Below are 24,929 nucleotides of genomic sequence, written 5' to 3' on the forward strand. Positions count from 1 at the left end.
GAGTGAAACTGAAAGGACATTAGACAATAATTGAGAGATATATATGTTAATTATCAGAATATGACTTATTACTTTATGGATTATAAACTAGTCAATATGATAATAGACTGTAAAACACATTTTATGATGTAATAATGTTAAATGTGTGCAGCTATAATTAAAGCCAACGTTTTTAGACAATGGGTTGCACTGATGGATGCATTCATGATGACTGTTTGTTCAGTGTTTGTACGTGTTTGCTTTGTGCTGATGTAGCTATAGTTTAAGCAGCATGAGATTGCAAGATATTATTTCAGCGTTATTTCCTTAATCATCTAAAATATTGGATTTTCATTGTGTCATGCCAGATCCTTGTGCTTTGACAAAAACTTAGCTGTTAAAACCATTGGTAAAAAACAGAGGGAAAAATCTCATTTCACATGGACACAGTCCTCTATACCTTTGCCGTGCTGCTGGCCCTCCATTGTCCGGGCCTTGATACTGACAAGGTTGACATCAGAGGAGAGCTCTGACACTGGGTGAGTTAGGACTGCCAGCTGTTAGCAATCAAGTCTATTTTGAAGTCAGGGACACATGGACCCCCAGGGCCAAAGCAGCAACTAGCCCAACCCCTCGCCTCCCCCCTGAACCCAGCCTACAACCTCCAAGCCCCCTGGTCCCACAGATAGCCAGCACAACTGTATTGGTTCCAGGTGTTGCAAGATGTTGGTAGTGGTGAGGGCCTTTTACCTAAGAGGACCCCGAAAATGATGAGAGACCTGCACGGAGAATGGTAATGCAACAATAACACAAACACACCACAGAAAAATTCTTAAGAACAGTCAGTTTCTCTCAATGAAAGGTTTCCTGTTTCCTACCTCTGCAAACTGCATTTAGAGAGTGAGGTCGGTGCTGTTTAACGTCAGATATTGGCTCTCTCTTTCCTGGAAGGAGTAGCTGTCATTACAAATATTGGCTTGAATACTAAAGAGTCTAATCTTTGAGGTCTGAGTCCACCAGACGAGCTTCATTTGACAGGTCAGAGGAGTCCTGAGGAGAGAATATAAATCACAAAAAGTGGATGAAGTTGAAACTTCAAGCCAGGTAAATAAAATAATCTAAAATCTGAGGGGAAAAGGAAACAAAGGAAACTCCTCAGGTTCTTTGAAGGGAAATGATCAAATCTCTGCAGCTGAATTGTTTCTGTGTTGGAGAGGTCAATCAAAACCTCCAGGAAATTGGATCTGACAGGTGGAATGTCTTGGCCTGCCCCCTCTCACATAACCAAGAGGTAATCATGGAATAAATAACAGATAAATATCTGTGTGGGAGAATGAAGTTTCTGTTGAAACGGATGTGTCACTGTGAAAACAAGAGGAGAATCTGGTATTTATGGAATCACATTAAATTCTTCTGCAGAGCTGCACTGACTCATGTTGGGTAGTCTGCTGATGATCATGTGTGATCTTGCCATGGCACCTAATTTCAAACAGACTGTTGGACACACTCAAGACAGGCAGGTCAGGTTTTCTTTTTTCTTTTTTTAATGCAGGTGTACAGCTCCATCATGTGGCCAAATCAGGAAAATGTATTAACTGGATTGAGTACTTGAATCTAGTCAGATTAACACCCTGACACTAAAAACGACTTCTGTCTGAAATGTATTTTAGCAGAATTACGTTGTTGCGATTCATCAGAATATATGAATTCAGCCCAAATACTGTGCATTTATTTCCTGAACAAGGGAAACACTGCTTCATATCCAGTGAGATGTGTTTTTTTTATGTGTCCTTGGTGGTCCAGCACCTAGTCTTGAGTTTTTTTGGGGGGGTGTGCGTGTTTTTGTCTCTACTATGTGTTTTAAAGTACAATGTGACAGTTATGAACATTTACATCGATATAAACACAGCACATCAAATACATAGGCAGAACAGCTTCAAACCTTCAGGTAACAAACCAGTAGCTGAACTGTGACAAATAAACACACTAACGCCCTCTGGTGGCTCCACTCGGGAAACATGACAATTTTTTATTTCTTCAAAAGGAAACAGTGGGATATGTCACGTGCATGTGGTTGCAACGTCAACAAATATTTATTTATTTTCTTAAATAATTCACATACATTATTAATATAATTTTAGCCCATACAAGATTTTTTTTCTGGATCATATGAATTTATGCACTAAAGTAGGCCTAACTAATAAACACACATACTGTAGCCTATGTACATGAAGTAGATGATGATATAGATTTTTTTTAAACAACTTAAAAAATACAATACAATAACAACGGGAACAAAATTTAAAAAATAAAATAAATCAATGGAATCTAAACAGAAAAAGTGAATAATAAAGAGTTGAATACTGTAAAATAGTGGCCACAGACTTGATGTTTTCCGTCAGTACGTCAGTGAATACCGTTGGAAAGATGTCCGACTTGAAGGCACTGCCATCTGCAGATATGGTATCATGTGTCTCAATAGACTTACTGGAAGTCACAGCCCCTGGTGACTCAACATTACTCCGCCTCCGTCTTCTCCTTTCTCCGCTGGAAGTGAACGTGCCCGCTGCATTCACGTAGACCTGCCTGCCTCAAACGCTGCAAACATTTACGATACATTTAATAATTTAGGCGCTTTTTCAGCTTATTGCTCCAGTCTCGAGACATTAGATCCCTGCAGAAAAATCTCTTGAATTTCGAATGCCAAAAACACAAAAGTTAAGCCTATATGTAGAAATAACACTCCTAAAACATAGACAGAAAACGTATGTAGTTTAAAGTTTACTCTGGAGAAATATCCAACAACAAATACGATCCCTTGAACAGCCAAACGAGCTGCAAACAGCTAAACAACCACACACGGTATCTTGATCATGTGTGAACGTGAGGGCAGGAAATAAAGCGCGCTCCTCCGTCTAGTGGCACATCGTGCGTAACAGGGAAGTGAGCCTAACCCACTTTGTAGGCTGTTAAAAGTTGACATCGCCCTGCGTGAAGTGCTCGGCGCTTTTCTAAATCCACTTCTTCTCGAATCCAAACGACGGTAAATCTCCGTTTTTTCTGGAAGAAAACATCCGCGTCAAAGTGAGTGATGGAGGGAGTCAATGTTGAGTAGGACACTTGGACAGGCGGAGGACTTATGAGACAGAAGAGGAGGAAGAGGCGACGGAAGATAGCACTTTTCAATGTTTTGAAATCTCCATTTAACTAAAGGTAAGAATGTGTGTAGTTGACCTTTGTTTGTTTATTTCTTTTTGTTTAACAGGCCTACTACGGCTCGAGGTTGGCGAGGCCTTGGTTGTTGGGCATCATAAATTAGGTTGTCAAAGTCATCGTATCTGTCATGTTTGGTTACACACACAGAGAGAGAAAAAAACAGGCTGGTGCAGGCCTGTGTGTCGAACTGAAGTGGCCTTGTATCCTCTCACAGCTTTACAACCCCAATTAAAAAGCGACTATATCAGTTTACTCACCGTCCATAGATCAGACATGGCTCCACTTTTGCTTTTCAATAATTGTCTTGATTTTCAGGAAATGTGGAGTGGAGTCATGATCAAAGCAGCAGCAGCAGCAGCAGCAGCAGCAGTGTTGTCTTTACCAACCTGGTTCCTCTCAATAAGCAGTTCTATGGTGCATAATCTGAACTCTGCTGCTTTAGGATTCATAGAGTTTGTGTATGTGGCATTTACCCAGCGCTGATGGAGCTGATCCTTAGATTTGAATATGTCCTATATTCCCTGCCACACCGACATATCATGTGTATTAGGCAAGGCAAGGCAGTTTTATTTGTATAGCCCATTTTAAAAAGGGCTTTACATGGCATCATAACAACATCCTCTGCCCTTAGACCCTCATATCGACTCAGGAAAAACTCCTGGAAACCCCCTTTACATTACAGGCTGAAACAATGTATAGCTGGGATCAGAGCCAGTCATGTCCGTTTTGTGCCCAAGGCAAGATCAGAATTTGGCAAACAACATCATGTAACTCTGGTATCACTGGGTTCTCTTTTGCTCCTCTGCTTTTCTCACGTTTGGTCCTTGTACACCTGAAGGCTGGGCCCTTTTTCACAAGGAAATAGTATGAGCTGACAATAACTGAATCATCTCGCTGACAGATCCAGTCTAGTGTGTTTGTCATTTGTCGGCTGGTGGTACAGAGCAGGAGAGAGTGAGTGAGTGATGCACTTCACATATTAAATTGTGTCTATTATCCAGCAGTGTTTGATCTGTCATGTGGTTTGTTTGTGACTCTGACAGTTCAGGTTACACAGTTTATTTGTTATTGCAGTGAAAATGTTGTCCTTGTTGATGGTGTTATTGTATGATTAATAAAGTTATGTTAGAATCAGTCTTGCCGCTGCACCTTGCTTCTGGCCCCTGGTTGCAGTGACCTCTAAACATGGTCCTATTTAATGTGGATGTTAAGCATGCGGCCTGTACAAAGTAAGGTAACAAATTAGTAACTACTCAAACTGGCACCTGTCTAGTTTTCACAGAGCTAACATCAAAGTAACTTGATTTCACCACCTGTATCTGACAGTGAAGCTATTAGCAACAAGGTCAATGGGGTGGGGGCAGAGTCAAAAGCCTCAGTGAGATAACCACAATCTTCGATACAATGATTTATATTACAGACTAGCCAAAAACACCAAACGCTTCCCGAACACAGGGTTGTAAATCATGCTGAGCTGAAACAGTCGGTTCCCCAAGTGACCCAGCAATCTAAGACAGATCCATTTTTCTGTGCTACTGCTGCACGCTACTTCTTCCCACAACACCATGAAACCACAGTGGGACTTCTTTTGCTTTGTCATTTAAAGAAATCTTATATTGTGGAATGTCAATATTAAAAATCTACAGAACATATATTTACACCTTCAGAAAACAAGTTGTAGATTGTGGTCTGACAGGTTTTGTTTGTCTCATATTGGGATCTCCTTTTGGATCAACTCCATAAACAGCATGATGTTGAGGTGTCGATCCAACCCAAACTTTAGGGAAGTTTATCCTGGCCTTCCACAACTTTAGGTCAGTAAACTAAAGTGAGGAAATGACTGATGAGATTAAAGTGAGGGCACATGATTCCTTTATCTTGTGGCCGCCGCTTTGAAAAGCTTTAGCATTAGCGAGAGCCTAGGCAGGAAATACTTCCAGAAGCAAACACCAAAAGTGTTGGTGTTGTGTGTCAGTAGGCTACTGTTTAGTCATCCTTAAGCCCCTCTTATAATGGGAGGTTTAAAGATGTGCTTATGTTATTATGGGTTATTGTGTCCACACTGTTCCCAGTTCCACAGAATTCTACGTCTATAATGTTTTGACAGTAAGGTACCATTCATCACCTCCGTAAAGTGATCTCATTTTGAAAATTGCTTGATTTAATAGGGCTATAAAACTACGATAAGTAGGGGGAAAACCTGGAATAGTTTCCTACAGACTAAGCCAACATTGTCTGGTATCTTTTGTCCAACTACGAGTCCAAAATCCAAATCCACTTATCGGGTGTGAATTGTGACAAAAAAATTTATCCAAGCTTCATATCTGAGAAACTACAAACAGCAAATATGGCTGCAGTAAATATTTGATTATCAAAATTAATTGTTAGAAAATTGCCAATTAACTTTCAGTCAATGGACTAATAGATTATTGACCAGTTAAGTAATTGCAGGGGACCACATCTGAATACATCGCAGCAATAATCTAATACATTTAAAAAAAAAAATATTTTGGGCTTTTTGCCTTTAATTGATAGGATAGTTGAGAGAGACAGGAAATGGGGAGGCAGAGAGAGGGGGAATGACATGCAGCAAAGGGTCACCAGATTTGGGATTCGAACCGGGGACGGTTGCAGCGAGGACTGTAGCCTCTGCATATGGGGCGCCTGCTCAACCCACTGAGCTATCTGGCGCCCCAGGAATAATCTGATTTCTACTTTGATCTAAATTGTGGCTGGCTGTAAAGGAATATTTTTTGCGAGAGATGAAAACATCAGCCATTTAATCCCTTGTTCTACCAAATGTCAGAAAATAATCACAAGGTCCCAAAGCTGATGTTTTTAGATGACTTGTTTTGCTCAAACAGTCCCAAGTGTAAAAGAGTTTTATGTACAGTCAGTAAGTCACTTCATTTAACCCAACAACCTTTACTCCAACCTAACCAAGTAGTGTTTGTGCTTGAACCTATGTGTATCGTGGCCATGATGACAAAGATCCAGTGTAGGGCCACTGTTCAGATGCTCCTAGACAGAGGGGACTACTTACACGACCTACACGTCTGCTCACGTAAGAGTATTTTCCACTCGCTGTTTTCTGAGAATTGCAGCGGAAAATGACCAGCTTTCATCTGTGCAGCGACATCAACCTGATGTCTGATTTTTCATAACTTAACAGACATGAACAGTCTTATCTTCACATTTTTTTCTTTGTTTCCACTTTCTTCTTAAAGGATAATTACCGTTTTTTACATTCTGGACCTTATTTCTAGTAGTCACAATGTCTGAGTAGTCACAAAGGTCAGACACACCTGGGTTAATCAGTTTGTCCAATAATGTAAGACGGGAAACAAAGGAGCAGCATTAAGTTCAGGGAGTAGTGGAGCTGTGCATAGAGCCCATAAAAGGCCAAACAAAAAATTGTATGCAAATATAAATTGCAGACTGCTTGCTGCACCACCTGACCGAATCCGACTGTGCCAATATGCTGTCCCACGCTCCGCCGGGCCTGAAACAAATTCTAGGGGAAACACTGGTGGGATGTGATCAAATCGTTTGGCAACAAAATAAGGGCCAAAACTTTTGCAGCCTCCTAATGTGTGTTAGTCTTGATGTTGTTTTGTTCTGACAGAGATGGATGTGGATTTACTACATGAAATGTGTGATTTGAACAGGGATTAGTGCAGATATTAGGTTTATGGGATTATGAGGCTGAATGCTGGGGTACTTGTCTTGATCATTTCTGCAGGGGATTCGTCTGGCCAGAAAGAGAATCCTCTGTTAACTAGGGACCTCTCCCCATATGTGTTCCCACACAAAATGAGAAAGAATTTAACACTTTCTGCACTGCAGAGACTGGATTGAGCTGGTGTTCACCGAACAGTGACAGCATCCAAGATGTAGTGTAAAAATATTAAATGAACTAAAATATGCCTTTTTTTAAAGGAGAAAATGGTTTGAGCACAAATGTGAAAAGTCCCAGTTTACAAAGTGCAGTTTCATGATACAAATATATTTCCAATCCTGTGCATTTACAGTAGATTGATCCCAAACCAGAGACAATAGGGGCTGTAGCTTAAATGCTAAAAGAGCTTCTAGTGACTGACCACCACCTACTTCGTCTTTTTGGTGCCATGAGGTCAAGTCTCCTCATAGCACTGATAGCAGTGCAGGACTTTGGGAGCTGCTTTACTGCGACAGAACTTAGCACTTCACATAACCGTTATAGTTACTGATTTGATTGATGGCATATTATGTGATAAGAGGTAATCAGAAAACATAGATCATATAGATAAATATAGGAAATTATGATAATAGCCACAACTGAAGCCTCCTTTTTGCGTCTTCTACCGTTGACATTGATCCATTATCTGTTGGTTGAGACTTGTTTGTGTGTATCTGCCAAGGCAGCTAAAGTACTGGAGCATAGTGGTGCATGTTCATTTATGCATGCAGAAATTGGCTCTCAGCTGCAGCTTAATAGGCCCAAATGTTTGTGGAAAGCCCAAAGAGCTGTTACATCAAATACGAGGTAGTGAGCTACTTAGAATTCAATCAAGTGAGCTCAGAAGAAAAACACAGGGGTCTGGGAGCGCTGAGAAAGAAGATAGAGACTTTATTGTGAACAGTCACCCATAATGTGCTGGAAATGGGTCCCTGCGCCTTGGCCTGGGTCTGCCCGCTAATGCCAGTGCTGACTGGTGTGAAACTTTAGCACGGACTGTTTGGTACCAAAGCTGTAGAAGTGCTGACCCAAAATGAGGACACAGCTCAGTTGCGAGAGGAAATGGTGGCAGTAGGAGGATAATTAACACTGGGTGTGAGTATGCTTCTAAAATAAAGTACTGAACACACACGCTGAGACTTGTTGTTGTTGTTGTTTTGGAAACCTATCTCGCTGAAACTAAAGTGAAGCTATCTTACCCCCCCCCCCCCCCCCCCCCCCCCCCCGGGTTAAAGCTGAAGCCTTTCTCAGAGACTGAGAGTTGCTCTGACAAGTTTCTGTGGAACACCTGCTCACCTGCTCGTTCATGCAGTTCTGGAGTCGTCAGGAGATAACATCAAGCCACAGCCCCGTCCGCCAGGGGCAGAAGGCTGCGTCACATACAATCAGTTCAGGCCCAGTACTAGAGTGGTGCTCCCTGAGGAGCATCGGTTGCTTTATTCACATTTGAGGGCCACAGGCTCATTGCTAGTGACAACCAACTGACACGCAGTGCAGCTACAGTATCATGACCTCCACATAGTTGTCATTATTCCATCACTGATATGGCCTATATATTTTGGTATTAATGACTTTACTAAGGTGTTAACTAAGTAAAGTAATTCTTAACCCCAACTTCCATCTTTTTATAAGCCAAAGGTACTAGTTTTCATAATCCTAACTACATTTTTATTGATGTTAATTTGAAATATATATTGATTTTAATGAGTGAGCTTTTGAGGTGATGGTGGTCTGTCACTGTTCACCTTAATCAACGCTAAACATCAAGCTTGGCATACAGACATGTTGGAGGCATAGATCCTTAAAGGAGCGATATGTAAGAATGTGGCCAAAATTGTTGCTGCAGTCAAATTCAAAACACAGCAGCACGTTGTTTCCCCTCCCCTACCCCCCAGACTCGAGGTTGCCACACAGCGGCGCGCTAACCCCTGCTCTGCTCACTCACAGTCAGTCTCAAAGTCTCAAAGCAGAGTAAAAAGCTAAAAAAAAAAGCTCTCCTCCACTTTCTGACGTCGGATCATAAAACATGAGGACCGGAGACAGGCGACCTGACCGGGCCAGACTCATCTCATGAACCGCTCCACACGTTCACAATCACTTAATTTACCATGATCGGATCCATTTCGCCACATTTCCTCCCTCTTTTCTAACTTTCACTTGATAATTCTTCCGTAATTCTTCCCTTTAGCTTTAAAGAAATATGACCATAATAACCGATAATAGAAAACGATCTAAATCTCGTTTTACCTCCCAGCCGTAGCTGCAGCTCAGTGGAAGCTTAACTGGCAACCCGGAGGCTGAAATGCCACTGACGCTGTGACCGGGAGAGAGCGCTGGGTGGCAACCTTTTACAGTCTATGGTGGCGACACATGCCAACACGTAGGATTGAAAACATAAACATGATTTGTGGTCTGCTAAAAAAAAATTTTTTTGCAAATATTCTGGCTGTAGCCTACTATTGTTGTTGGTGAGTTCAGTATGTTATATGAACATTATTCCTAAGTCTCTGGACATAATTTTAGGATGATTTTACAGCCAGTTGCTTTAGATTTCTTACATAGTGTACCTTTAAATCCCTCATCTATAAATTACAGCAATGGCTACTCCTCTATAGGGGATTTATTCTCAGCAGTTTTCTTATTAATGATTAGATTAGGTGGCTTCTATTTATAGTGTGACAGAGACAGGGAAGTATGAGAAAGAGTGAGAGGGGATGCCATAAAGTAAAGGGCTGCTGGCTGGAGCAGGGCTCACTGCGGTTAGGACCAAACCTCACTGGTATGGTACGGTATGCTGCGATATGGTATGGTGTGGTAGGTCCTGTGCTCTAACCCACGAGATGCCCCTCACTGATTGGAGAGCTCCTCAGAAGAGCAGAGCTTTCTACTCAACATTTACCACAGACACTCAAATGTTATGACTTAGCTTGAACATTAATTTATCATTCTGTATTCCTGATGGACAAACAAGGTTTAGTTTGTTCTCACAGTGGAAATGTTTGATGTTGCTAAGCAACAGGCCTCCAGCTAGATGACGAGACTTGCTGGATCCCCACATGCCTGGCTGAGAAGACATTACACAATACTGAGTTCCTTCACTATGCGTCAACATTTTTATAGAGTTACTCAGTGTTAAGGAACATTATCATGACTTAAAAGCCTTTTCTTAACTTTCCTCCCAACTTTCAGATGCTCAGCGTTTGAAGTGAAGATAATTTATAATGTTGTCAAGTGACATAATGACAAACACTGAGACAACAGAGAGATTTCCAACCTTTGATGACAAACGAAGGTCAAAAGGATCTTAAACACGAGTGGGGAATACCTGACACATTCAGGAAGTAGAGGCCATTAATCCCTCTTTTGACTGTCACATTACAACAAAGTGGTGAAATTCCAGGTATTAAGCTTTGTGTCTATTAATGATTTATCCTGTTTTTATTGGCGACAAATTCCATGTTAAGACTGAAACTGAAACAAAAACATGTAGTTGAAGCCAGCTTTTAATCAGTACCACATTAGACATTTGATTGCTGTGCTCAGATAAACAATGTACTGTATGTGGGTCTGTGAATACAGTAAATACAGTCCTGAACAACATAGCTATTCCTTCCTGTTTGACAAATGTTTACTTAAAATCTAATTTCCCAGCTGTTTAAGGAAATTGCTGAGGTTTTTTTCCCCCCTGCTTCTGAAGATCCTTTTTTTTCATGTCCCCTGAGGCAGCTTTAAGTTTGGAAAAGTCTTGTTTTTCTTCTATGACATATCACCTTGTTCCAGCTTGATGCTTTGATATTTATACTGAACAGCCCATTTAAACCCAAGACTCCATGATTTCTAAACATCAAATGGAAACACTCGACTTATTCTCGTCCATTTCAGTTGGAAGTTTCTTCCAAATTCATATGGACTTAAACTATAACACTTTTTATGTGGGTTGTGTGGATAGGAATGAAGCTGTTGAGTAGGGAATTGGGTTTAGAAGTATAGAGGAGTATAAAGATGTACTAGAGAGAGAGAAATTTCAGTTTTGCTTCCATTCTTTTACTAATTGTTGAGAAGAAAACAAACACAACACCAGCACAGACTTTAATGCCACTCTGTTATTGAAAAATAATATGTCCTGTTTACTGTTTGAAAAACGCATTATGTCATTTCACTCTGACTCTTGCAGCCCTGCTCGACCATGGCCCAGTGGCTCCAAATGTCCCAGCTCATCCAGTGCCTGCCTGATCAGACTGTCAACAGCCTCTATCCCCCGACGTCCTTCCCCATTGAAGTCAGACATTTTTTAGCTGAATGGATTGAGAGCCAAAGATGGTACACACACATACACACCCAACACATATGCATGTAGCAACAACACACAATTACACAGACATGCTTGCTGAGATTTTATTGACTGCCATCATGTGTGTGTGTTAATGTGTGTATGTTTGCATGCGCATATACATTGTATGTGGATGTTACTGTGTATGTGTGTGCTTACAGGGAAGAGTTTGTCCTGGACAAGGTGGAGCAGGAGAGCCAGGCTCGAGCTCTGTTGGACCAGACCATCACCAGGCTGCAGTCTATTGCTCAGCAGAACGCCAACGTGGTGGACAGGATGAAGCTGATGCAGATCAGCAGGAACATGGTAAGGGTACAATGTCACTTTTTCCCCTTTGTAACTGCGCTACATCTGCAGTTTCTTCTGGTCATTTCATATGACTGTAAGACAGGAAGAGGGATAAGAAAGTATTTAAGAGTGATGTAAAGAGTTTGTGGGGCTCCGGGAAAGGGGAGAGGTTCACACTGTGTCAACCAGCTACAAAAAAGAACTGCATACTGGCAGCTGCATGGTGGTGTTATAGACTGTTTATGATTGAATGACATGTTCTTGCTTTACAGATTGTGTTTCAACAGCAGCCTCTGCAATTTGCAGTGATGGTCAGGGAAATCCTCAGGAAGGAGAGGTCCCTTCTTGGCACAGTAAGAACCTTTCAAACAAATATTCTCACAGATATACAGACAAAAGTGATGAAGCTTTTATTTTTTGGCATCACCGCAGCTCACAGGAGACTCTGTGACAATGATGAAATAAAAACTTTTGGTTAGTAGAACATCTACTCCCTGATTACCATGGTTATAAATGTTCAGCCAGACTGACTCATCAAACATGACCAACTCTTCTCTCTGCTGCAGAAACAGTCAGATATTAACTCCTGAATCACAGGTTCACAATAGTTTGTTCATCATCAGCAAAAATACTGGAGACATAAAAATATTGAGCACCTGTTTACAATATATGTTTAGATTTTTTAAAATGTATTTATTAAAGTTGTGATCATATCGTTACATTTGACCTTGTTGAATCTCACATGTAGATGTGTCTGTACCTGGATACATGCAGGTTGATTAACTGGTAACCCTAACCCTCATATGAACAACTTCATTCATCTCTTCTTCGTCTCCTATGCATGAATGGGCTTGTAGCCAGGGAGGAAAACCCCTGGGGTAACTGAACCACTTTTGGAGTACAAGTTGTCCAGGATAGTCTATGTTCAGTTCCAGGTTCAGTTAACAGAGATAACTATAGGTAATCCTGGGTATGTTGAACTTGTTTTGGAAAACAGGTGCAGGACTTTTGTTTACTGACTCATGGCATTTTTCTTAAATATGTTTCATACATTGTTGGTAAAGCTGATTCTTTCATGTCAATGCAACTCTACGAAGAGGTGCAAATGTGAAGCTGTAAACTGGAAGATCAAACTTTCAAATGCAGGCCTCCTCGAACGGGGAAGTTGCAAGGAACCGTGAACTGTGGTGGATTATCTAAACCACATAAAGCAAGTTTGATTATTGTCTGATTTCCATCCTCTAGACAAAGGACCTACCTGGATAGTAGAAATGTGTGGGAATAATCCATCCACTAGCTGTACTGCTTATGTGTGCAAGATCGGGGGGAGGTGGGATTGGAGCCAGTCCCAGCTGACATAGGTCACGGGCGGGGTACACCCTGGACTGGTCGCCATTCTGTCACAGAGCTAAAATATAGAAACAAATAAACACATACTGTATACTCTTATTCACACCTTCGGACAATTTTTGGCATCATCATTCAACCTAATGTGCACGTCTTTGGACGGTGGGAGAGAGCCAGAGAACTTGGAGGGACCCCACGCAGGCTCTGGGAAAACATGCAAACTCCGCACGGAAAGGCCCCAAGCTCAGGAATCAAGCCCACTCTTAATTATACACATTTGTACTGCTTCATACCTGAGTCAATATTTTTATATCCAGCATGACTTACTCTCTTTTTCCATTGTGAGTAAAAGCTCAAGGAGCACGTAGAAATGATAGAAAACAGGAACTGCTCATAGCTAATTCAACCACAAATTATGGGAAGTGTAGCTATACAAATTAAAGCTTGATTATAACCCAAATCAGGGTTACAGCCGTCTTATTGTTTTTTGGAGGGAGGCCCAGTGAGTCAGACTTCAGAAACGCCTGATGTAGATCATTGCTTGTGTTACTGTATTATTCTCTTGTTTATAACTTATATCACACTGTGTTCGATATTTGCAGCCCTCTCAGATCACCAGCCCTCCACAGTACCAACAGTACCAGAACAGTCAGTATCCCAACATGCAGGATGTCGACCACCTGGTTCTCAAAGTGCTGGAGCTTCAAGACATCGGACAAAAGATACATCAGCTGCAAGAGGAGGTCAACTGGGAGAGACAGAACTATGAGACTTTACAAGGTGAGACACACGCACATATACAAACACAAGAAAGACACAGATTTTCTTCAGAAATGCTGTGCTTCATGTGCATATCCCTTAAATCCTATGAACAGCTGAAGCAGGAGCACTTTCCTCTGCATTAGTGACTGATTAGTGGAACTTATGTCAGCACCAACCCACAGAGAAACTGGACTGTAGTTTATTTAGTTCCTGTTTTTTTATATTAATTCATCATTTCACTTTATTTTCGGTTTAGTTTTCTGAGTGTCACCACATTCTGTTTTCATTTATATGTGAATTTGTTATGACAAATTTTCTGTGGAAAACTGTTTAGCTCAATTCAGGGTTAGAAAATGTAATCTGGCTGTTCTTACTTTAAAAAAAAAACGTTATTTATATATTTTTAAATTATTATAATGTTTATGTGGACTAGTATAATTTATTTTTATATAATTTATAAATTGTAATTATAAATTATAATTTAGAGTGAAAACCTCTACTGCGTTTTGCTCTTATTTACAGTCGTGTCTCTCTCCTCTCTTCTTCTTTCTGTTTTACTGTGTGTCACACACAGAGCAGAGGGGACAAAAGTCAACAACTTGTTATGTTGAGTGAAATAATTTTTTTTGAAACCAGATGTGGACATCAAACATCTTACGATTCAGGGCAAAGTATCTGTGTTGCAAATCAGACCAAGTGCTCATTACATAACATCACAGTGTTCTTCAACACTCACTGGGAGACTTTATATAGCATGCACATTGTTCATGTTATGTGCTGCTTTGTGCCCGTAAGCCCTGTTTTGCATGCAGGGTCATAAATTCTCGAAAATAGTCAGACCATGACGTGCCCACTCATTTTAAGATGACACAATCACTAGCAGTCGTTAGTGTTATCAAAAGGTGCACCCTCTACTTATACGCCTACATTTAATTTCTGCATTCCTCAATACATAACAATAACAGTAAGTGTGAGTTCATTTTTTTCCTTTTGAAAGTGCTCACCAGGGAATCCCCCCTGCTCCTACCTGCTACTTGAGGATAAATTGCGTCCCCCAGTTTGAATTTCAGTTGTGTATATAAGGAAATCAACAAGTGAGAAAGATTTAGTCTTTGCATTTCACTCTGTTCCAGAGTTAATGTTCAGTTTTCTTTCTTTATGTTGCAAAATGATTTTTCCATGTGCAGTGCAAGTACTGAGATACTACGTACATCAGCTGTACAAATGTTCTGTATGTTTGCATATGTAATGTATTTTTGGATTTTGCATGCCCATTTTTGTTTTGTCTTTCTTGTCTTTCTTGTTATCTCCTGTTGCTCAGTCCAACCTGTTTGATCTGTCAGGATTTATTTAGCAACGTTCCTGTTAACTTTAACATTTCACTTTGCTGTCTCGTCACTATCACTGTTAGAAACGACAGGAATGTGTTTTCATAATGCTTGGTTTGGCACGGGTTCATCACACCAAAGCAGTCTTTAACTTTCTGTTGAAGCAAAAGCAGTAGTATCGTATAGCGCACAAAGGATATGATGTTTTCTGTTGTTTCATGTTGTCAGGGCCAATCCAGCAGAACGGACTGGATCCCACAAAGTCAGAAATCCAGAAACTCCAGAACCACATCCAGCAACTGGAGTACAATGTGAAGGCTATGGCCACGGTGAGCTTGGCAATGACTTCTGCTGCCAGTGCCAACATTACTGCCATGTTCGTGTTTAAGAAACGTGTTTGTATTAGACGGTGCAGACAGTAGTAGGGCAAAGTGAAAGGCTGCTGTAAGGCCAGAGCTCAATGTTTTCCCTACTCTGATGCTGATTATCACTTCCTGTATGTCTCTGGTTGTGGCGATGTCTGTCCTTTCTGCCCGAATACAAGATTATTTTTCTGGCATTTGTCATTTTATACGAAATCTTACTGTAAACGGAAATCCTCAGCTTTCTGTGTTTAAAATGTTTGTTGGCATGCACATTGTTGTTGACTGCATTTGATGTTTGCATGTCGCTTGTGTGTAGAAACGCTTTCAGCTGCTGCAGGAGTGTGTGGACTGTCTGGAGCAGTGTCAGACCCGACTGGTAACCAGGCTGAAGGCATGGAGGTGGGAGCAGCACAAGGCTGCCATCGGACATCCCTTTGACGAAAACCTCAACCCCCTGCAGACCTGGTGAGGTGCACCCCACTCCACTTGTTCCCTTTAGGACTTACTGCCTCTGTTGTTGCACCACTTTTGTCCCATCCTAGTAAAAGTAAGGACCTACTTAAACAGTAAACAACGAAGCAAGACAACAGTATGTTTTTAGGTTCATGTGTCTGTGATCACATTTTATATCTAAAAAGAGCATATACTCTTTGTGCTCCTTGAGATTTGTGGTGGTCCAGGATTAGACTGTCTCAGCAGATTTGGCTCTCTCCCTCTCTCATGCTTTAAAACAAACAGATGTTGTCCATCAGCCTTTCACTGAAAATCTCTGGAGAATTATCTTCTCTGTTCAGGATTGGAGTTGTTCCAGGAATGCAGGATGTTTTTGTTTTTTTGCCTATTACTTCCTCTTGTTTGTTCCACTTGTGATACATGTAACATGCCTTTGGCCACATGGAATACATATGAACACATGTAACATGTGTATTTAAGTTGAGTATCCATGCTACATTGTGTTTGCAAGTTGTTTTTTGATAAGCATTTAACAATGCTCTACACATCTCGCACATCTGGTAGTATGGGCTTGTTTGTTTATCGCTAGTGTGAACTAACATGGAGGAATTTACAGTTTGCTATGCTGTTAAAACATCCTTTGTTTTGAGTAGTCCTTTGTTTATCTCCGGTCCAAATTCTTATGTAATTGATTGAGAAGTGAGGTGCCACTGTTATTAGCCGATCAGAGGAGTAGTGTTGGCTGTATTGAAACCAGTAATCCACTAAAAGGCTGTTTGCCAACAACCAAAAAACATTTGCAGACGATGAACACCTGTGTTTTATAGTGTCATTAAATGACATATGGCAGCTGGCATCAAGCAGATTATCATGAAATGTATAATATTCCATAGTAGTTTACAGTTACTTTATGACAGAATTAAACACATGCATTGAATAACTTACTCTTGCACTTAATATAATAAAAAAAATAAAATAAGATGAATAATCGAATAGAATAAAAAGTTGGTACTGTATTAGTGTAGCTTATCAGTATCATGGGAGGGCATTAGATTCTTGCTTGCTTTACTGCTTTAGGTATTTCACAATGCCTATTTTTTTTATTTCTTGCATATGTTTTCTGTCAGGTGTGAGCAGCTGCTTGGGGTGAACAGGAAGCTACGGCAGGAACTGATGCTCTTAGTGGAACCGATTCCTGAGCTCCAGGAAAGGCTGGGGCAACTCCTGCAGGTCCTGATTCAAAGGTAGGATGGTCACGCTGTTTTCTCTTCTGTAGGTTTTCATATGGAGCACTCTGAAAGAAAGTTTGTTCATTTGATTCACAAACAGTGATAAAGAAGTTTCATGCATCTTTCCCTCACTTGCTTGGCCGATGTCTCCCTCAGCACTCTCGTTGTGGACAAGCAGCCCCCACAGGTCATTAAGACTCAGTCAAAGTTCTCCACCACTGTGCGATATCTGCTGGGGGAGAAAGTAGCTCCTGGGAAACCTGTGGTGGTCAAGGTGCAAATCATTAACGAACTGCAGGCCAGGAACCTGGGCAGTGTACCCGGGTGAGTCATATTTACAGTGCATCACGGTGGATCAGAGTTTCAGACTTGATTTTAATTGCTGTTCATGCCATGGTATTCAGTACTTTTTTTCACTTTACCAGAATAAAGCAGAAGTGTTTGTGTCTGTTCATTACTAAACCCTCTTAATAAGGGAACATTTTTTTAAATAATATGAATATTAGTGAATTAGAGAACTCGTACCTGACCATAGAGCTTGTTACTGAGCGTTTTGTAAACCCGAGTTACTTCTGCATATTGTCATGATGCTGTTCCATTGAAACTGTGTCATGTTGCCCACAGTGATAATGTCGGGGAACTGATCAACAACACAGCCATCCTAGAACACAACACAGCCACCAAGAGTACGTGTGCCACCTTTAGGAATATGGTATGTATGCTTGTCTCCATTTAACAGCCTAGATTGAATTACTGCATAGTCTTGTTTACAAATGAGATTTTTTTTTGGTTTAACAGTTCATCAAGAAGATCAAGAGAGCTGACAGAAAGGGATCAGAGTCTGTGACAGAGGAGAAATTTGCTCTCCTGTTCTCCACAGAGATCACTATCACAGGCTGTGACACTCCTTACAGAATACAGGTCGGGCCCATAACATTGTTTCCTTAAATACAGTTGTATATGACTGTCTTTCACGCCATCTCTTCTTAACATACAGGCTTATTAAATGGCTACGGCAGTGACAGGCCTAACTGCAGTGAAACAAAGTGCTAAACATTGTAAAACTTTGAATAAGCATATATCCTTTGTTTGAATATAATTAAGAGCTAATTATTGTGTCATTGATTACAGATGATATCACTGCCTGTTGTCGTCATTGTCCATGGAAGTCAAGACAACAACGCCCTGGCCACCATCATATGGGACTGTGCTTTCTCTGAACCTGTAAGAGTCAGATTATACTTTTGTTTTATTTTTATTTTTTTGCCGGACTATTATGTCATGTTGCCCGTTATTTCCTGTTAGCAATAATGTTCTTCTCTCTGTGCTGTTGTGTAACTCTATTTTAGTCAGGCATTGCACATGGAACAGACGTGTGTGCAAGCCAACTGAAAAATGTCTCAGATGGAAAGCTACAGGAGGAATGTGTGAAAACTCCCCAATCAACCACAGAAAAACTATCTTTTTTTAAACCTATGCATATGGTATTGGATGCAAACGTAGATTGGAAACCATAAGGCAGTACTGCAGAAACCCCCCCAGAAAGATGATTCCATTAATGTGAATCATCTGTAGTAGTGGCTCTGAAAGCCAGAGTAGGTGAAATCCAAGTAGTGCCTGTGTTGGCGCTTCAAGCGTAGCTCATGTAGCTCTGCCATGTGACTGAGTGTAGCAAGATGGTAAACTGTCAAACAAACGCAGAGTTTTAGACGTTATAATGATATGATGAATAGTAAGGAAAGCTGAAAAAAAAACAGTGTGTTCCCTTAACTCTGTCAGAACGTTAATTAGCAAAGATCCCAAAATGTGAAACTGCTTTTAATCCTCTGCTGAGTCTGAATGGTGAGGATAAAACGGCCTTGTGACCATCCTGTGTCTTTTCAACAATGAAATAATGATAATCATGATGGCTGTAATACATTTAGCTGCTTCAGATTTCAATAACAATGTCAACACGCACTATATCAGGCCCCAGAATGTAGCTCACCTAAATCACCTATATGGAGATGTTTATGTTACCAATTACACCTCTGTTTTTCTTGCTCAGGCAAATCCAAATCTCTGTTATTGAGTTTCCATAAATGTGGTCATCTGCAGGATAGTTGCTGTGATAAGACAACAGATATGTTCTCATCCCATTTCATTTTAACTAGAAACCAATAGAACACTTAGCTCTCAAAATACTCAAACGTGCAAACTCGTAAACATCCTGCATGCGCATATATCATTGTCTAGAGCTTGACCAATCTACATTACTGAGCTGAAATTGAACCACAGACTTAAAGTAATGTGCATGCAGACTCTGTTTGGGCCTGGACCAGTTTCCTGTTTACTGCTCTCTTTGCTCTGTCAAGTCAAAATGTTGACTGGAAACACTGTAAAAATGGGCTATGCAATTTCCTTCCCTCACAAATTACGTACAGTTTGTCTCAAAGGGCTTTACATAGCATCATAACAACATCCTCTGCTCTTAGACCCTCACATCAACTGAGGAAAAACCCCAGAGAAAACCCTTTTAACAGGGAAAAATGGGAGAAACCTCAGGGTGAGCAACAGAGGAGGGATCCCTCACCCAGGACGGGCAGAAGTGCAATAGATGTTGTTACAGACAAGAAAACAGTTTATAACACAGAATATGGAAAACATGTTTCTGGCATTACGAAGTTCTTTTTTTTAATATATTAATAAACTACGATTTGTGAGAAATACATTGATTTCTTTGGTTTTGTCTGCCACAGAGATTATAAATGTGTATCAGTGCTCTGGTTGATGTCAGCCATTTTGTTGTCGTCATCAGGAGAGAGTGCCGTTCGTGGTGCCAGAGCGCGTTCCCTGGAGGATGATGTCCGGCACTCTCAACAGTAAGTTCACGTCTGAGGTCCAGACACAGCACAACTTGGACCACTACAACCAGCACTTCTTGGCCCAGAAGATATTTGACAAGCCTGACTTTGCCGACGACTTCAGCAACATGATGGTTTCCTGGGCCCAGTTTAATAAGGTGCGGTATTCACTTGTCACTTGTATGGCCTTTGTTGTTTTCATATAGGCATGCACAGATTGTCATACACTCAGATTTCACTGTGGTTTTCAATCTTACAGGAGGTTCTTCCGGGTCGACCGTTCACATTCTGGCAGTGGTTTGAGGGAGTAATGGATCTGACTAAGAAACACCTGAAAACCTACTGGAGCGAAGGGTGAGGAGACTGTAATGATTCTGACTAGCGTTGCTTTTGATGCATTGGTAAAGCACTGTGTAAACTGTTTTTAAAAAGGTAGTTAAGTTATCATTGTTATAACTTTGGTGCTGCACAGTACTAACAATCCTTTGCGATATTTAACTCCATTAGGCTGATATTTGGTTTTATTGGGAAGCAACATCTGCACCTGATTCTCAAAGACAGGCCCAACGGGACATTCTTGCTTCGCTTCAGCGACTCTGAGATTGGAGGCATCACCATTGCTTATGTGTCTGCATCTGAGAGTAAGTACTTGCGTGGCACCAGTATCAGTTTGATTATGTTTAGTTTCATATCTTTTTTTCTCAGATTCCTCTGTTTCCTGTTTGGATTATAAGTACACACCCATTAACACCCATTGAATTCAATGAGAACATGGTCAGGAGGGAAATGTTAGTCATCAGTTTTTTGTTTTTTTATGAGTGGGAAATTAGTAACCTTACTTTTAGTGTGTCAAAGTCAAGGTTTATTTATTGGTACCAGACGGTAAATTTGTTGTGCAGACGGGAACTCAGCAATCCCAATATAAAAGACATAAGACATCATGACAGACAAATCATACAATAGAAGAACAATACAATCATCCATAAAAGAAAGGAAAAAAAAAATATGGTCATAGAAAAGTGCTTTAACATCACCTGGAAGTTCAATATGAACAAAGTCACCTTGTGGCCTTACTATTCAGCATAATGATTGCTGTGGGTACAAAACAACATCTGTATCGTTTTGTCCTGCCTTTGGGGACCACAAAACGACGGCCAGAACGAAGGAGCTGGAACTCACCATGCAAAGGATGTGAGCAGTCATTAAGAACAGAGCTGGTTTTACGCTGCATCTGTGTGTCGTAGAGGGCTGTCATAGAGAGTTGAGGCTCCCCAATTAGCCTACCAGCCCATTTAATTAAGCTTAATTAAGCTCTTAAACATATTCTTGATCTTGGGTCAAAATTACATCAGTATTTTATGACATCATTGGACTGACTCTTTTAAAAAGTAAACCCGGCCATATATAGTTTCTGTCTGTCTGTTGGTTTTTTATGCATGTACATCGTACAGTTGTGCATTGTACCAGATTTAGTTTTTGACCAAAATGAGTTTAATCAAGAGTTACATTGTAATAGTTCTACATAGTGGTGGTGTCCTAAAGGTGGATCAGTGGATGGCAGAGGAATAAAGTATGAACAACTCTCTCACATCTCTCCCTCTCTTGCTGGTCCATCAAAAATTTCCTCCTAGATGGAGGCCAGAAAATCCAGAATATCCAGCCCTTCACCAAGAGAGACCTTGAGATCCGCAGCCTTGGTGACCGTATCCGTGACATCAATCACATTACACACCTGTATCCTGACTTTCCTAAACATGACGTTTTCAAAAAATTCTACTCAGGTAATGATCTTCATACACGGTCAAGTCTTTGTTGTGATGTTTGAGTGAGAAGTGACAGGCAACTAACAGATGGAGCTCTTCTTTTCTTTTTGAAACAGAGCCCCAACCATCACCTATTGGAGGTTACATCCCTGTGACACTGCATACTAAAGTTGGCATGTAAGAAACAGTTTAATAATATATAAACCATGCCATTTGATGCACTAGAACTAATTTTGAGAGTAATGGAAAACATAATGAACATTTCATAATTGTGTGTGTGTTTGTGTGTGCAGGGAAGCTGGATCAGCCACACTCCCACCTCCCAGTATGGCGCCTATGACTGATAATCCTCTCGGTTCTGTTAACTTCTCTGTGTAAGTACTAGTCTAAGCACATTTCCCTATTTCAATGCCATTATTCCCTGGTGATGTGTTTTACTAGCTCGTAATTGCACACATGTTTGTCATCTCATTATCAAAAGAGCAAAATGCCCCAGTAAATGGGAAAATTGAAGAAAAGGACCACACAGACATGCTGTAGCTTCTGTCAAGTCTACCATTGTATATTTTTTTCACATTAGCAACACGTTGAACAGCTATACATATACATATGTCAACTTACAGGAGAAAAAAAGAAACAAATCAAGGTTTCAATGGACAGGTTAGTTGAGAGACAAAGGAAATGGGGAGGCAGAGAATGACATGCAGGAAAGGGCTGCGGGATTCGAACCAGGGCCGGCTGCAGAGAGGACTGTTATCTAAACGGCTAAACAGCACCCCCAGCAGATCATTTTTAACTTAAAACTTATGAAAAACAATGCATTTTAACCAATATTTACTATGAATTACATGATTTATCCCTAAGCTGTTTTTAAATGTTTTCTAAATATGTTTTTATCTTATATTTTCCCATTAATTTTCCTTTAACACTTATTATTATTATTATTATTACGTGATATTATATTATTTTATATTAACTATTATAACCATGGGCGTATGGGCTGAGTAGACTCCAGTGTTATACATATGTTTGCTGAATTATTTTCTTAGTGATTTGTGGATTGAAGGGTTATTAGTACGAATGATACTTTTAACTTAACCAGTGTCACTTTTTTACTCTAAAACATACCATGTATATTAGTGTTACTGGTTATTGATCAATTTGCTGTAAAGCTCCTCCTGCTGTTTCTTTCAGGCCTCAGTTTCAGCAACCGTTTAGCCCACAAGAGTCCATCAATCAGGACATCATGGAAACTGCATCTAACCACGATGAGTTCAGCGCAGCCACTCCTGTTCCCTTCGATGAACTGTAGGTTTTTTATCATCATATCAGTGCATGAAAGCCATTGTTCTCCTTTTCCAAAGATGGTTTTATACAGTATGTGTGTCTGTCTGTTTAGTTCCAGAGGCCCTGCTACCATGGAACTTGATTTGGACAGTATTCTCCAGACTCTGCATAATTAGGATGACTTCCCATCCAAGCTGTTTTTGGAGTATGAAGCAGATGTCAAATAGAGACACCAGTCAAACTCATCTGTCCTACCATCATATAAGAGACCGTCACCGTACCATTGTTTGTGCAGACGTTCTTCCTTTGCTTTCGTCAACCCCGGCCATCTACAGCTTCTGCTGCTTTTGAGTAAAAACTTTTTTGAGGCATATTTGATCTCTCTGGGACTCCATGTGTTGAGCTGGTGAAAGGACAAAATGTTTTTATTCAAGGACAAAGTAAAACTGAACAAACCAGAGTGAAAAGTGCTTTCTTCGCTGTCTGCTGAGGATTTCTTTGTTTGGTTTGCTTGCATTCAGGAACATAAGTGGATTACTGTACAGGTTACAGTGCTTTTCTAACAATGACTATGGGATATGGGACAGCAGACAGCGTGACCCCCATGGAAAAGGTAGAGGTAACCCACACGATACCGCTCAGTGGACTTTGAGCTAATGGAGATTATTTGTAGGTTGTGAAACATACTGCATGTTGCCCTTTGTGCTTGTTGCATATCTTTTTTTTTTTTTTTTTTTTTTACGGTAAGATGAGGTAAACATATATGAATGTCAGCCCCTATTGTACATACAGTAACTTTTTATTGTGATTACAAAGGCTTGCTGAGCCCCAGCTGTTGCATGTTCTGCACTCAGCCCCAACGTAATGAACAGTGTGCATGGTTAACGCTTCATAACTCAGTCACACGTCAAGTCAGTGTTTGTGGCCCTGACTTTGTTTTGTGTTGTAGTGAGGATTAGGGACATAAAAAGGAATAAGCTTTTCCATCATTGTTGAGTGTGAATGAAATTTAGCCACACTGATGGACATTTACATGTAAGTGGTGATGATACTGGTGAAGGGCATTGCTTATATTCTGCTATGTTAGATATAAGTATGTATCCCTGTAATTGAGTGTGAATGTTACATATTACATGCTTCAGATAGTTGTTTCTTATTTTACATGCCCAAATGCACAGACAAAGCTTTCAGTGATGGAATACGCCATAACTTTTTGCAGTCATAAAATCATAAAAAGTTATTCCCAAACCATATGTTCTTTATCTTATTCAACTTTTCAGATTAGATGTTTTCTTGTGTATCTAAATGAATGTATTGCCATTCGGAGTATCACGTAACATATATCAAGATGTCATTTCAATGTGTTGTGTTGTTAGAGCTGTGTTATCCTTAAATATTAAAGCAGCTCTTATGAATTAAATGAAAAGCAAACGTAAACATAATTAGCACTGTAGGTAATAAGAAACAACTTGGCTGGGGATACATTATCGTCACTCTATATTTGATTTCGTTTTGATTTTAGCAGCTTTTATTTGCATCTGAGTATATGTCAAAACCAGTCTTTCCGATAAACTAACTTTCTGGTTTTGGAAGAAGCTTTGCACTACATTACTGTCAATGTTGTGCATACAATAGTGTGTTGGAAGTAACGTGCTGTATGTATATTTGCTGGATGATAATCGTTTATATCATGTGGATTGACGTCTGGATAAATCACTCTGACGCTACTACTACAATCCAAATAATCTTACAACTATGGTGACAAGTAAACTCTCAGTTTTTCTCAAAATATCAAAAATATTTTTGGGTGATTTATTTACAAGAAATGAATTATCTCCCTTAGGTCAACCTTTGAGTGGGTGACAATTTGTGGGACATGGAGGAATATGTCCTGTACAAGCAGTTACAGACAGATGAATCGCAACTTTCACTGCCTCTGCGCTGTTTCACAGTAATAACCTCATCTGATTGGCAAATGGATGTAAATGGAGATGAATGTGTCATATATGATCATGGTTGCA

General features: G+C 40.3%; 1 protein-coding gene across 1 annotated transcript; it reads left to right on the forward strand.

The window, feature by feature from the left end:
* The first annotated feature begins 2,536 nt into the window (after window positions 1-2,536).
* stat6 (signal transducer and activator of transcription 6, interleukin-4 induced) lies at window positions 2,537-24,694 on the forward strand. The gene is made up of 20 exons (XM_083975453.1): window positions 2,537-3,192; window positions 11,088-11,233; window positions 11,405-11,549; window positions 11,804-11,884; window positions 13,481-13,658; window positions 15,197-15,297; window positions 15,650-15,798; window positions 16,914-17,030; window positions 17,172-17,339; window positions 17,640-17,727; window positions 17,814-17,936; window positions 18,147-18,239; window positions 19,813-20,016; window positions 20,118-20,212; window positions 20,366-20,499; window positions 21,490-21,639; window positions 21,738-21,798; window positions 21,915-21,995; window positions 22,816-22,929; window positions 23,021-24,694. Exons 2-20 carry the CDS (start codon window positions 11,100-11,102, stop codon window positions 23,082-23,084), a joined length of 2,280 nt encoding a protein of 759 aa, XP_083831579.1. The 5' UTR covers window positions 2,537-3,192; window positions 11,088-11,099; the 3' UTR covers window positions 23,085-24,694.
* The last annotated feature ends 235 nt before the right edge of the window (window positions 24,695-24,929 follow it).

This window comes from Trachurus trachurus (assembly GCF_905171665.1).
Source record: "Trachurus trachurus genome assembly, chromosome: 7".
Taxonomy (NCBI): Eukaryota; Metazoa; Chordata; class Actinopteri; order Carangiformes; family Carangidae; genus Trachurus; species Trachurus trachurus.